This window comes from Excalfactoria chinensis, chromosome 1 (genome assembly GCF_039878825.1).
Source record: "Excalfactoria chinensis isolate bCotChi1 chromosome 1, bCotChi1.hap2, whole genome shotgun sequence".
Taxonomy (NCBI): Eukaryota; Metazoa; Chordata; class Aves; order Galliformes; family Phasianidae; genus Excalfactoria; species Excalfactoria chinensis.
The window spans coordinates 11,340,392-11,354,026 of record NC_092825.1 but is presented as its reverse complement, the minus strand read 5'-3'; the positions used below and the strand labels follow the sequence as shown (position 1 = coordinate 11,354,026).

General features: G+C 38.0%; 1 protein-coding gene across 1 annotated transcript in view; it reads left to right on the top strand.

The window, feature by feature from the left end:
• PTPN12 (protein tyrosine phosphatase non-receptor type 12) overlaps positions 1-13,635 on the top strand; it is a 64,604-nt gene that overhangs the window by 45,094 nt on the left and 5,875 nt on the right. Inside the window, exons 12-13 of the mRNA XM_072361562.1 lie at positions 5,555-5,640; positions 12,353-13,317. Coding sequence (XP_072217663.1) covers positions 5,555-5,640; positions 12,353-13,317 — 1,051 coding nt within the window. The remainder of the gene's footprint in view (positions 1-5,554; positions 5,641-12,352; positions 13,318-13,635) is intronic.

Below are 13,635 nucleotides of genomic sequence, written 5' to 3'. Positions count from 1 at the left end.
ATGCATGTATGGTATATTATAACTACATAATACTATTACAGCACAGTTACACTTATTGTGAGTTCTTAGTACTCACTAAATGTGCTTGAAGTAATACAGAGTATCTAAAGTGCAAGTAAGAGGAAGGAAAGGTTTCTTCAGACACAGACAGTACTTTCTACTGTCCCGGTACTAGACAAATTCCAGGGCAAATACTTCTCAGAAGTAGGAATTTCACAACCAGGTAAGAAGAGAATGAGGTACTAAATTTGATAGTCAGAACTATTTTTTTTATTCCATCCTTGAATAGTTGGACTCTTGGTGTCTCAAACAGTTAACTGGGAGCTGAGTCTAAGACTTGGTATCTTGGTTTGAAGCATCAAGCTGAGTCTTAGATTCAGCCGTCCTTCCACTGAAAATCTTGATCACCCTGTTTGGAGCTTCCATCTGTTTTTTGTTTGTTTGTTTTTCTATTAAATCAAAAGATTACACTTGGTTTTGGAAGTTATGCAAAATATGTGAGCTGATGTGTATTGATCATCTGATAAGATATCAGAGTTGTATCAGTAGGATATATTTGAGTTATTTGAGGGGCATCTCTGTGGGCTGAAGTATATACCATGGATGTCATGGAAAAGTGAATCAAGTGGATTTCCATGAAGTTGAATGTCCTGTACGTAGAAAAATCAAAATTATTTAAAGGACAGTCAAACAATAAATATACTGCTGTCTGCTGAGAAATATTTCTTGCTGAACTTTGTCACATTGTGACAGTAAGAACCACGTTGCAGGACTGCAAGTCTTTGTGATTTTTTCCTTATCCGCCTATTAATAAAACTTCTCCAAGTTATGGCATTGTTAGAACTCTTAAGAATCTCTCATACTTCTTGTAAAAGTGGCACATTTGTTACTGCGATTTGTGCTTTCAGAAGCTGTAGAAGAATCTGCTGCTGTAAGAAGAATGTGGGTATTCAAAACATTAGTGGTTTGACAACTAGGCCAAAAGTTTTCACCAGTGAAATTCTCATCATTGTTTTGCATCTTGGAGGGAGATTTTGGGCCATAATAGCATTGTAAAGAAATCTTAATTGTCTTGGGAGATATCTTGCTGTCTGTGATCAGAAAATTGTATTTAATCTGAATCATTTGAGTGCATTATTTCAGTCTAATTAATTTCTTTTATCTACTGATACACTGTAGTTCTCAGGCAATAAGAACAAAAGGAATACTTCGATTCTTTCTGAGGGAAACCATGAGATTACTTCTGGAAGAGTCTTTGCAGTGTATCTTCTAGTAACTTACTAGCACAAAAAGCTTCTGGCTGACATGACATTTTATCTACTGTAACTTCTAAAAGAAAATAATGTGTTGCAGTTACTGTAAGGATTCCCCAGTTGTAGGTGATGCCTTGGAAGTCCTGGCCTAGAACTGCAATTCTCTATTTAGTCATTTAGTGACAGCTCAGTTTTATACTTCCAGCACTGGGGGTTGCAGATGAAGAGAGAGACTTTCGCTTGGGAGATGATAGCAAAATTTAGGTTATCATACCAAGCTGAATTCAGAAACTGCCTCTGCTAGGAGAATTCCTTGTTTGTCTTCATTTGCAAAGGAACGTGAATTGCTTTGCACATATTTATTCAGACTCATATAGCCTATGCTTCTTGTTCAGGTGATTACTGTGATTCTGGTGCAAGCCAGGATGCCATTGGCTTTCTTGGCCACCTGGGCACACTGCTGGCTTGCGTTTGACTAATGCCCCCAGATGTGTTTCTTCTGCAGTCTTACAGCCAGTCTACCCCAAGCCTGTAGCATTGCCTGGGGTTGTTGTGGCAAAAGTGCAGGACCCACCACTTGATCTTGTTGAACTTCATCCCACTGGACTCAAACCCATTGATCCTATATATATATATATGTATGTATATATATATATATATTGATCCTATATATGTGTGTATGTATATATGTATGTGTGTGTATATGTACACATACATACATACATATACACATGTATACATATTATATATATACATGCATGCATGTATGTATATGTATGTGTATATATATGTATGTATATATATATAATTATGTACAGAACTTTAGGATGTGTGTATAGGAACACTTGAACTGTTCAGCATCCGAGTAATATTCCTAATATTCCTAGTAATAATTCCTAGGTAAACCTAGGAAAGGTTCCTATTCTTTTTTTTTAATATGCATACTGTAAACCTGTGTTTTCGTATAGTGAGAAGCTTGCCCAGCTAGCATAGGTAAGAAAACTTTCTTCAATAAGAGAACAGATCATTTTGCACTCTTACTAATTAATTAAAAACAAACAACAAAAAAAAAGTACTATAATTGTGTATGTTGGCCATTGTATAGTATGTATGTTGTCCTGTTTTTTCCTGAGCTGATATTTTTCTTTTCAAAATAATGTTCTGCCCTAAAACAACATCTGTTCAGACAACCTACAATGTTGGCTGATGCCAATAAGCTGCGATTAGGAAGGCTGGAAGGCTTTTTCTTAATACTGCCATCTGCTCTTTGTAGTGATGAGGTCATTCCTGTGAGATACCCTACATTTGCTTTTACAGTCGTACTTCTCAGTCTAATTGTTCTGCATGTTTACCAATGCAATTATTTGTATGATGACCAAAGGTGATATCTGTGAGTTGGTATCACTCAAGATGCTTAAGATGCTGGATCTTTGCACCTCTCATGACAGCTGAGAACAAGTAACAGACTTGCTGAGAGCTCAGTAAGCAGTATTTACTCAGTTAAAAGTAAGAAGAATAGGTCCAGTAGTAACTGAACACAGTTATTTGAAAATGCTGCAGCAGCTTAAGGCTAGTGCAAAGAATTTTCTCATACATGGGTTGGTGCATCTGGATACTGCCTTCTTGTTGTTAGCAATCTTTTAAGTAAAAATCCTTTACCTCCTGGGGCATGAGTTGTATAAAAGTGAATTGATTTCTCCTGAAACCCTCAGTCTGTTCAGCACGGTATTTAAGTTCCTCTTTTTTGGTGACAATCGCTATAATGTTCTTATTCTTGATTTGAAGTGACTAAGAGTGAACTGATCCTGATTTATAAGCTAATGCAGAACTGAAACCTCTTAAACATGTAATAGCTGCTTGAAGTCTTCCCATTGTATAGCAGAATAATGCAGTGCCTCTTCAGTTACTGTTGTTTGTCTCAAGCAGAAACTGAGCTAGTCACTGTATGCGTGTAGAACCTTAAAATTTTATGTATGTTAGCTTCTTCAACTGGCTTTTCCTTCTCCCTGGGAGAAAAGTAAATGCTTCAGTTCATAGAAGAGCAGGGCTACAGCTCCTCGGTTATGTCCTAGATAAGTCAAATTTTACATTGTAGGAGGCCTTTGTCAGTAACTCTTTGAAAACCAGGGCTTAAATGTGTAGTCTCACTTTCTGGTATCTCTGCCTGATGAAGCTTTGAAGTGCTGTGGTGAAAGAAGGCAGAACACTCCGTGTGCTGTTGCATTCATTGTTTCTAACTCTAGTTGCTAGTTCTTCCAATTAAAAGTGTTTTTTTAGCCTTAAACACATCCATAGCAATGGCTACGCACAGGAGGCGGTCAGAGAACTTTCCACAGCCTGGAATGGAGATGGAGGGACATGACACAACTAATCAGCTGAGACCTGAGTTGATGTTGCATTCTGTAACCTACTACTTCTTTGGCCTCAGCCTTCTGAGTGGTTCAGTGCCTGAATGCAGGCAATGAAGTTTGTTTTCATGTATGTTAAGGACAAAATCAGTGTGTACAGTCACCCAGTGCCTGAAACCAAAGACTTAGAATTTGTTGTTCTTGTTATTTGACAGGAGAGCAGTAGAAGAATCAGATGTCCTTGTTGCGTGGTAATTTTCCATTCCATGAATGTCTGGGATGTTATAATAGAGATTTTTCTGAAATTTGCATGTCTGGAATAGTTTGAGGCTAAATTTAAGAAAATAAGGGCCCCAAACACTCCTAAAGTGTTGTGGGGAAGCTAGGTATCAAGGTGGCCTGAATTCAGTTTACAGATATGGCATTACATCGATGTTTGTTTTCTCTTACTGTCTCATCAGCCATTTCAGTTGCTCTCCTTTTCAGGACAGTGAGTTTCTGGGTGGTGTGTTGTGTTGTCAGTGTTTTGTGGTAAGAATGATTGTTGAGGTTGTGCTGATGCAGTAAATCTCTGAAGTTGTTTGATTTGCAACGAATGTTATCATTCCAGCTTCTTAATAGGTACAAAAAATAGTGTGTTAAGTGTGTTTAATCTGTTTCACAGCACATTCCACATTGTTCATTGGGTGTGCTTATTCATATTGCAGTTATGTGCAACATCATCAGTTGGTTGGATACTCTTTATTTTTCTGTTTCTTTGGGAAAATTGCTATTTATATTTTTCAACTGACAGACTTAAAGAGAAATATAAAGATTGAGGCTGTTTGGTAAGTTGGGTGAGTGTGCTTTAATGTTGCAACATGTAAAAGCTCATCTCTGGAAACAAAAAAATGGCAGAACTTAGCTTGGAATTCAGGCTTTCCTTTAAAATGTAGGCTCAAGATTAAACTAGTATTGCTGACTGGTCTGTTACTTTTATGTTTATCATACTGACTGGTCTCTGATTTGAAACCAGTCAACCTTGGTTGACAATAATGGAAGCTTCAGTTGTGGTCATCTAAATGTGAGTGGCTTTTATCTGCTAACCGAATCTCACTCTAAAATACTTGAGAATTACAGCAGTGGTCAGCAGGACAATGAACTCCCTGTTTAATTTGTCAGAAAGGGATAGCACAATCTGCTGACACACAAACAATAGCGCATCTCTGCTGGTGTGCATGTAGCATGTTCAGTTGGAATTTATGTGAGGGTAGTTAGCAATTGAGATAGCTTAGTTGTCACCCATCTTCCAAAGCAGAAATTTTTTGTCACTCTTGCATTTGACAAACATTAATTAACAGAGAGTTTTTGGATTGTTTTGTATAAGCAGAGGAGGTCAGTCTCAGTCAACCCCTATGAACAGATTGGCTGAACGAGGGTGAGGGTCCTGTTGTCTGAAGCTGGTATTGTCCTTTGAAATACATTGCGTACATTTGGGATGTTTGTAGTTCTTTTTATTGAAAATCACATTTCAAAATACAATTATTGGAAATTAAAAAATAAAAATAAAAATATAAACATACACTAAACTTGAGAGCACAAGTTTCTCCTTGGTTTTATTGGATCTTTGCCTGTAGTGTGTGTATGGAAATGGTTTATCAACTTTAGACTCTTGCATACTGTTTTTTCTATGTAGAAGTAATGTGTGTATATATATATACGTATATGGGTGTATACAAATCCATGCATATCTAATATATATCTTATGTATTTATGGTTTTCCTCACGTGATTTGTCAAGGAAGCTAAACTTCCTTGCAGACAAATGGGGGATGATTTGAATATGTTTTAAAACAATGCATTAAACCTTACCAAGTTGTATGTTAAGTATTTCCTTGTGCTGTGGTTCTTCAGAACTTAGTTACTTTGCTTATCAGCTTTACAGCAATGAATGAAAATGTTTTCTTTTTATCAGGATGAAAATAATACAGAGAATGCTGTGAGCTCTTCAGACTCTCAGAAGCAGGATTCTCCACCACCAAAGCCTCCACGGACCCGCAGGTAACACAGTATTTTAAGCTCTCAAATTAACTTGCTTTGTATATTAAGAAGTAGAATCAAACTACTGATTCTACAAATACATTAAGATGGGTTTTTATGTATAAACATTATTATATTTAATACAAGTCTTGTAATCAGTTCTGTAAACAGAAAGCTTGGATATCTTTGTAAAGTCTGTGTTTGAGTTTATCAGTCTAGCAATAATAAAATACAAGTAGACAAGCACATAAGTTTAGACCTTCCATTCAACAGAAGAAAAATAAAATCCACTCTAGTTTTTGAAGTACATAGACTTTGTAGGAGTTAGTTGTCTGTCAATTACCTTTACCTGGAAATAGTATTGGGTAATGATCATTAGTGATTATATAAGAATGCTATTAGCTATTACAGTTAACTCATTAATAGTTACTTGAAGCAGAAGTTAGAGAAGATGACATTAAAGGAGAGAGATGGAGAAGAGTAGTAGCTTTCTACAAACACAGCTCAGTTTGTGCTGCGTAGATAACACCATTTAACCTTGCTTAGATCAAAGGTAATGTGATTGTATCTAATTATGTAGATAAAGATGGTGACAGTGGAGCTTTGTAATCTGTGTTAGTGGTGAAGTCTTAACGCAGACTAATTTATAGAAGAGATTATTCCTATCCAACAGGTAATTCCCTTACTAGTTAATGTTTCCTGAAATAATTTTAGGTCCCTACTTACTACTTTTCTATAGTTGTGTAATAATCATGTATATAATTCATACTTAGGCATTCATCTGCTCTCTTATCTGCAGTTCATTGTTCTTTACTGCACGATTAAGTTTGTATCTTTTCATCTTTGTTACAAAACCTGGTCTTTTTTGGGCTTTCTTCCATAAACTAATACTTTCCTATCTGCCAACAATGGCAGGAAGGTTGGTTTCTTGTAGGTGAATAGATGGAAGTGTTTAGCAGAGCTGCTGTCCTTTTAAAATGGAGATAATTTTTTTGAAAAACCATTAACTGCATCCTTCATGGAAGAAGCTTCTGAGGAAACACTTTGTTTTCCAGTAGTTGTGTGTACACAAAATACTTACTAATAAGCATCTATTTTCTTGATGTGGGAGCTAATTTTACAACTCTGTTCTATGATACTGTCTGTGATCTGGAGCCAGGTTGTGTGTATTAAGAATGTTTTGGAACTTTATCTTTTCCATGGTAAGGACAGCAGTGGAAAGCCTGAATTTAGTATGAAACATGGAACTATTAAACATGCATTTCCAGATGAACTTGATCTTAAGGACTGCATTTCATGATATGGTGACAATTCTGACTCCTGTTTATTTTGTCACACTTCTGCTTAATTACTGAATGAAGTTGTGACATATTTTCTGTGGAACTTCCCAATGACTAACCACTACAAATTGTAGAGTTTTTCCCAGGAAGGTGTTTTTCTTGCCTCTCTTCTCTTTTATTACCCCCACATGTAGTATCCTACTATATTTTTTTCTGAAGTTCTAGAATTGTGTTGCCTTCTGGCCTTTCATCTTATCACTTTGTAATGCTTTAGTGTAATTCATTTGCAACGTGACTTGTGAATATAGCTGGTTCCGTTAATGTATATTTGCATTCAGTGTTAGCTTTTAAACAAAAAAAAGAAAAGAATATTACTCCTTTATTATTACTGCGGTAAACAGGAACAGCTCTTTCTTTGAGTTCATACATCAGTACCTTATTCTAGAGACTGTCTGGCTTTGTAATTCATAATTACTTGTTAAAATCACCTTGGAGCTTAAGTTTGTGTTAAATTTTGCTTGAAAAGCTTTCCTTCCCTCTTAGTGAGACTTGTCTAACTATTTTCGGTTGAAAGTGGGAAGAGTGCATAACTAACTTTTGTCTTACATTTTAGACCATAGGTAATCAAACTGCATATATATTTAATTTGCTATTTAAGACGTCTATTTACTGTTGGAGCTTTTGCTTCAGGTCCTCAGGAGATAATTGGTTTATCAGAATTTGGGGAGACAATATGTTTAGCAAACAGTCCTTGAGATATTTGTGTGTTCAGTAGCTCATTTTAAAGTATTTGGGAAGAAAAAAAGATTAAAATTAATATGGTTGGAAAACTCTTGAATGTACACAGAAGATGACGCAGTTTGAAAGACATTGAGAAACTGAGGCATAAACTCATAGAAGGTAACAGCTCTGTAGAACTGCAGTGCACTGAAGATATATGTGCTCTGAAGGAGAGAAAAGATAAAATATTGTAGCTGTTTGATTTGTCTTTCTGTTGTGCTTGCAATTCTAATGACTAAATTTTACCCCCAAAGATCTCCAGTAGGTCACTTCCTTGTGCATCCTCTATACGTTATCTGTAGTACAGTTGATGATAACCTCACCAAACTGCAGCTGTTCTCCCACATGGATGGCGGTGATTTAATGCATAAGTTCTCTACCCATTGCCTGCTTATGCGAAGTTTAATTTAATTTAATCCTACCCCCATTCTGTGCTGTCACTCCAGCAAATAGCTGAATGTCCTATGCTCCTAAGCTTTCATCACATCTGTTCAAGTTCTGTTTCTTAAATAAGCCTTTGAATAATTGTCTAGAAACACGCTCACAGTTCTCACATGCAGCTCTCCACCGCTCAGTCCTTTGGCCAGGTGGTAGCTTGGAGGTGGCACCTGGTTCATGGTTTACTGACAGCTGGAGGATCAGTCACTTCATTTGAAGTATCTGGCAAGCAGGACTTGGCAGTAACATGCTGTACTTGCTATTCAGATTGTGGAGGCAAAAACAGGTGAAAAAGCTGTCTTGATTTTGTAGGAAAATCCCCAGATAGTTACTTCTGTGGAAGCACAGAGGTAGTAGAATTACCAGGTAGTCAGTAACAGTTGCATACAAGCAGACATTGTCAAGGTTGAGTTATAAGGAGGTTTTCTAATTTTTAGCCCCCTGATTTTACAACTGAACTGGAGAAATTCTTGCTTTAGCGGTACGTAAAAGCGATGCAGGGTTAACTTGGATCTAACGCAGGAAAAGTATTTTCAAATGGTCTGACATTCTTCAGGTCACTGAATCTCTTCTGTCTCAATATCCACTTTCACGGGCTTTCCTGGAACTTTCAAGCTATTTTTATTACGCTGTCTTGTGTTTCCTGTTGTTGGAATAATGTTAAGAGCTGAGATAATTTTCTGCCTTTTGCGGGAGAAGTGTCTGTAGAGCACAGCTGTTGAAGGAAGCGCCCAAAGACAGTGCAGTGCATCAGACCATAATGCCCAAGACTGTCTGGCAGGAGCTTCAGAAATAGCTTCTGCTTAGTGAAGAGCTTTTAAAGGTATATACTTATCCCAATGTTTCTGCTTTCCATAAAGAAACAAAAACATTATTTTTAATGCGGAGTATGTGTAATAATAGTCCTGTGACGTGAGTAAAGTGGAAGAAATCTTGCATGCTTGGAGAAAGCCAGGAAGTCCCGGGTGACATCTGTTTCCTTTAAGAAAAAACTCCCAAGCACTGGTCACCTAGTTTTCAGAGAATGTATATTCTTCAACAGTAATATGGTTAGGAATGATTTTTTTAATGGAGCATTTCCCATTTGATTACTCTCTGCTCTCATTTATGAGTAGAATAATTACATTTATTTAATAACTTAACTCTGTTAAGCAGTGTATGAGGGAGGTGACTAAAGAAGGGTGTGAATTTTGAGTTGCTGACTTGAATAGTATTGCCTGTACGACTGATGTATGTGTAACTTCACCGGGGCAGTTTAATACAGGAGAATCAAATGGAGAAGAGATTTCATTAAACAGTAATCAGTGAAGATCCTAATGAATTTTGAGGAGTATTATGAACCTGTGGTCTTGTTGTATCTGGTTTACTACTAATCTGTTTGTTAGCTAATTGTAATGATTAGCGGTATAACTGTGCCAGATAAGGATTTAGTTTGGCTGATTGTAAATATAACGGGGTCAGGAAAATGGGGTCAGTGAGGGCAAACCTTGTTCAGTAGGAGGATTCGGTGGTGATTATTTGAAAGAATCATTGTTGGTAAAAGGGGAGCACGTAACCATTTGTGTATGAACTCTCCCTTCTGGCATAGGAGAGGGAAAACTGAAGGGAAATTATCCTGTTGTTGTAGTGTGTATTAAGTTTGGGTAAGAGTCCATTTGTTCAGCTTATCTTTACTAACTCAGACTAACAACTTATTCCTTAACTTGCTCATTTTTCAAGAACAGTGAAGCAGCAAAACAGTTCCCAAATGATCTTTGAAGTTGTTTTTATGTGCTCTGTGTTCCTTCTATCTTAATGTTAAGTGAGATGGTAATATATGGTCGCATGAGGAGGAGAAGCTATTTGAGGCCCAACCCTGTATGATCAGGCAGAGAATGGAAGGAAGTACCTGAGAGACCTGCAGGGGTTGGAGATCAGGAGATTTCCAACAAAGACAGTAATTTCAGAGAGAGAATCTGGAAGCTGGAGAGCTTGCAGCGCAACAAAAGGGAAGTGGAGACTTGTCTGGGAAACCTGAATGCCTTGATCAACAAGGCAAATGTAACTGTTACTGGCAGTCCTTTTCCTTGGTCTGGTCCATGTTTTGGCAGCTCTGATGGTCTCTCTCTGTACAATTTATTGTCTGGTTAAAAAGAACTTCAGAAAGATGCATCTTATTTCTGATGGTTTTACATGAGTGCCTGACTGAGATGATCCAGTTGAGTTTTTTGAACTTCCCTGCAGTTGCTGAAGTTTATTTATGTTAGACTTCAGACTTCAATCAGAGCTCCCTCTATAGAAGATATTTAGATATATAGAAGATATCTATATTTAGATATATAGAAGAGATCTCGTGGTAGAGCTGTATGTTTCCTGGCAATTGAGTGGCAGCCTGTATTTGGATACCAAGCTTCACTTACCAAGTCCAAAGGCTTAGTTTCTTTGTTAACTGATGGCACATCATGAATTTTTTCTCTTCCACCAAATCTGTCAAGTCTCATCCTTCATCTGCGTTTGTGTTCATTGACTGGGGGTTGGACTCGATGATCTCTGGAGGTCCCTTCCAACCCCTATGATTTTGTGATTCTGTGATTGAGAGGATGGCAGTTCCATGTAAATAGCCTGAATGCACGGAGTCTGGGCTGTGTAGTCTGCCGATCATCTTGCTGGTCCTTACGGCATGAGATTTGTTATTGGCACACCTTCCAGGTCTGTTGATGTGTTACACGCTTTCAAGTTTCCACAATTGCAAATGCTGCCATCTAGCAAATTAGTAAGAGTTTTTGCCATTTTGAAAGCCTCTGCTTTTTCTCTTTAGCATTGTTAATAAAAGTATATTTCACAGAAGTACTGTGATGAGTTTCTTTGAATGGGTTCAGTTCTTCAGGATATTGGATTACAGAAGGAAGCCCAAGGTCTAGCAGTAACCTGACTTTCAGGAGAAAACAGTGTTCTGTTAGAACCTTGTCTGCAAGAGAAGGTTCCAGGTCTCCTACTGCACAGCTGGGTTTGGGTGATTTATAGTTCCTCTGACACAGGTTATCCCAAAAGACTTAAGGTATATGGGGGTTTAGCTGGTTGTTGCTTTACTCAAGGTTACTCTGATACTGGGACCACCTGAACCAGTCAGTAAAGACTCTGGGAACAACCTGTACAGCACAGGGGGCTGGGAGCATCTGTCTTCTACATATCACCACCCTGGACATTGTGCTGGCCTGTGTCTTTACACAAGTGTATTACTTTCTCATGAAGATAAATGTCTCTGCCAACATTGGGCCAGTTCCTCAGTCTGAGCATGTGGCCAAATTGAGTCCTTTGCAAACCTTAGTCTATCTTGTTTTGATTATATCTACTTGAATCAAAGCTGTTGTTTATTTAAAGTACTAAATTCCATTTCTGTTCTTTTCACGCATTTGCTTTTGCACATCGGTGCATCACCTTATGTGATGAAGGGAAATATTTTTAAAGGCTCTGAAGTGAAAATGATTCCTATTTGTGGACACGATCTTAGTTGTGCAAAATAATTGATAGTTAATATTCTGTATTTAATGTGAAAAGTCAATTGACCGTATGCCTGTAAAGCTTCTTTAAAGAAGCTGAAAACGAGCTGCAATAATTGCCAGTGATCTGGCTAATATGCACTATAATTTGAATCCTACTCTACTGTGAATGTTTTTATAGTGTTTATCTCATGTCAGTTAAATTTGATCTACCCTGTTAGGGTTACATCTACGGTGAAACAATTAAATACACAAATGTAGTGAAATCCTTCTAGACATGTGAAGGAAAATAAAGAAAAATGTTTGGTATGGACAAGCTATATTCTAGTTCACATAAGGCCTTTTAAAAGAATTTTTTTCCTAGCTCTGTTGAAAACTGTATTCCAAATGCCGAATTCCTTTGAGCTACTTCTTAAATAAGAAGAAAGCCAAGAGTACTGGAATGCTGCCGCAAGAGGGCCTGGCAGACATCTCTAAAGAATGCTTCTGGGAAAGGATGTGAGCAATCTTTAAAGCATCAGCGAGGATTAGCTTTGGCCTGAATTTATACCCCTGTTATACTGAAAAACTTTTAGTGTGTGTTGACATAATTCTTGCCTGTTCCATTAGTCATATTTTATAAACGTCATTTGTATGCAGTGGAAGGGCTTCTTGGAGTTCAGTACTGGTGTCAAAGTATTACTACGGTGGAGACAAGTAGATGGTTATCTAAAATGTTATCGAAATGCAGAAAACTAACATCATTGTTTCTTGCAGTTGCCTTGTAGAAGGAGATGCTAAAGAAGAAATATTGCAACCTCCAGAGCCTCAGCCAGTACCACCTATCTTAACGCCATCTCCTCCATCAGCTTATCCAACAGTCACTACAGTGTGGCAGGACAATGACAGATACCATCCAAAGCCAGTTTTGCACATGGTTTCATCAGAGCATTCAACAGACCTCAATGAGAATTACAATAAAACCACAGAACTTTCAGGAAAGAGTGAACCCAGTGAACGTATGGAGAAAAGGCTGGAGCGCAACTTGAGCTTTGAAATCAGGAAAGTACCTCTTCAGGAAGGCCCACGAAGCTTTGATGGGAACTCCCTGTTGAACAGGGGACATGCAATTAAAGTTAAGCCCACATCATCCTCTGTAATTGATAAGAACTTTAAGTCGCAGGAGCAGACTTCAGGGGATTCATTTGTGGATGCTTCTAAAAACTCATGTATGGAATGCAGTGTGCCACAGCCTAACACAGCCTTAATACCTTCACCAGAAAGTCCACAGGGCCAACAGGTTTCTGATACTCCACCAAGACCAGATCGTCTGCCTCTCACAGAAAAGGGACATGCCAGGTGGTCACTGCATGGGCCTGAAAACGCGCTGCGTACGTCAGTGCCTGAAGACGTGTCTTCAGATGTCTTATGTCATGGGGTTAATACTCTCTCTCTAGTATCGAACACCACAGTTGAACTTCCTTCCAGTGATAAAGGTGACCATACTGCTGTTTCTTTTCGAGCACCCCTCTGTTTTACTAATCCTCTTCATTCAGATGATTCTGATACAGATGAAATGAACTTTGATGGAGCCATGAGCAGAAGTGCATCTAATATTTCAACTGCAAGTGCCACTGTTTCTGCCGCCACTACTACCGAAAACATTTCTGCCAGAAAAGTATTGCCAATGTCAATTGCTAGGCAAGACGTAGCTGCTGTAACGTGTTCTGAAGACGGCAAAGGTATGTGTTAGTGTGTTTTGGAAGTGCTAGTTGTTGTCCTGGTTACATCTGTAGAATGGGGCTGGTTTCTTTACAGCACAGACTTTTAAACGTGAATTTAAATGGCTTTGGGTAGCTGAAGTGTATGTGGAATTCCTGGAGAAATTCATGCTTAGTGGTTGACGTGCTGATCTTAAAAATGTAGATGCACTTTATTCCACTGCAGCACTCTTGGAAGTTGCTCCTCTTTGCTCTTCTCCTGTATGTGACCGGGAAGACACAAATAACAATCCTGTTCATGTGAAATTAATCCAAGTTCTGCTTCAGTCATGATTTTAA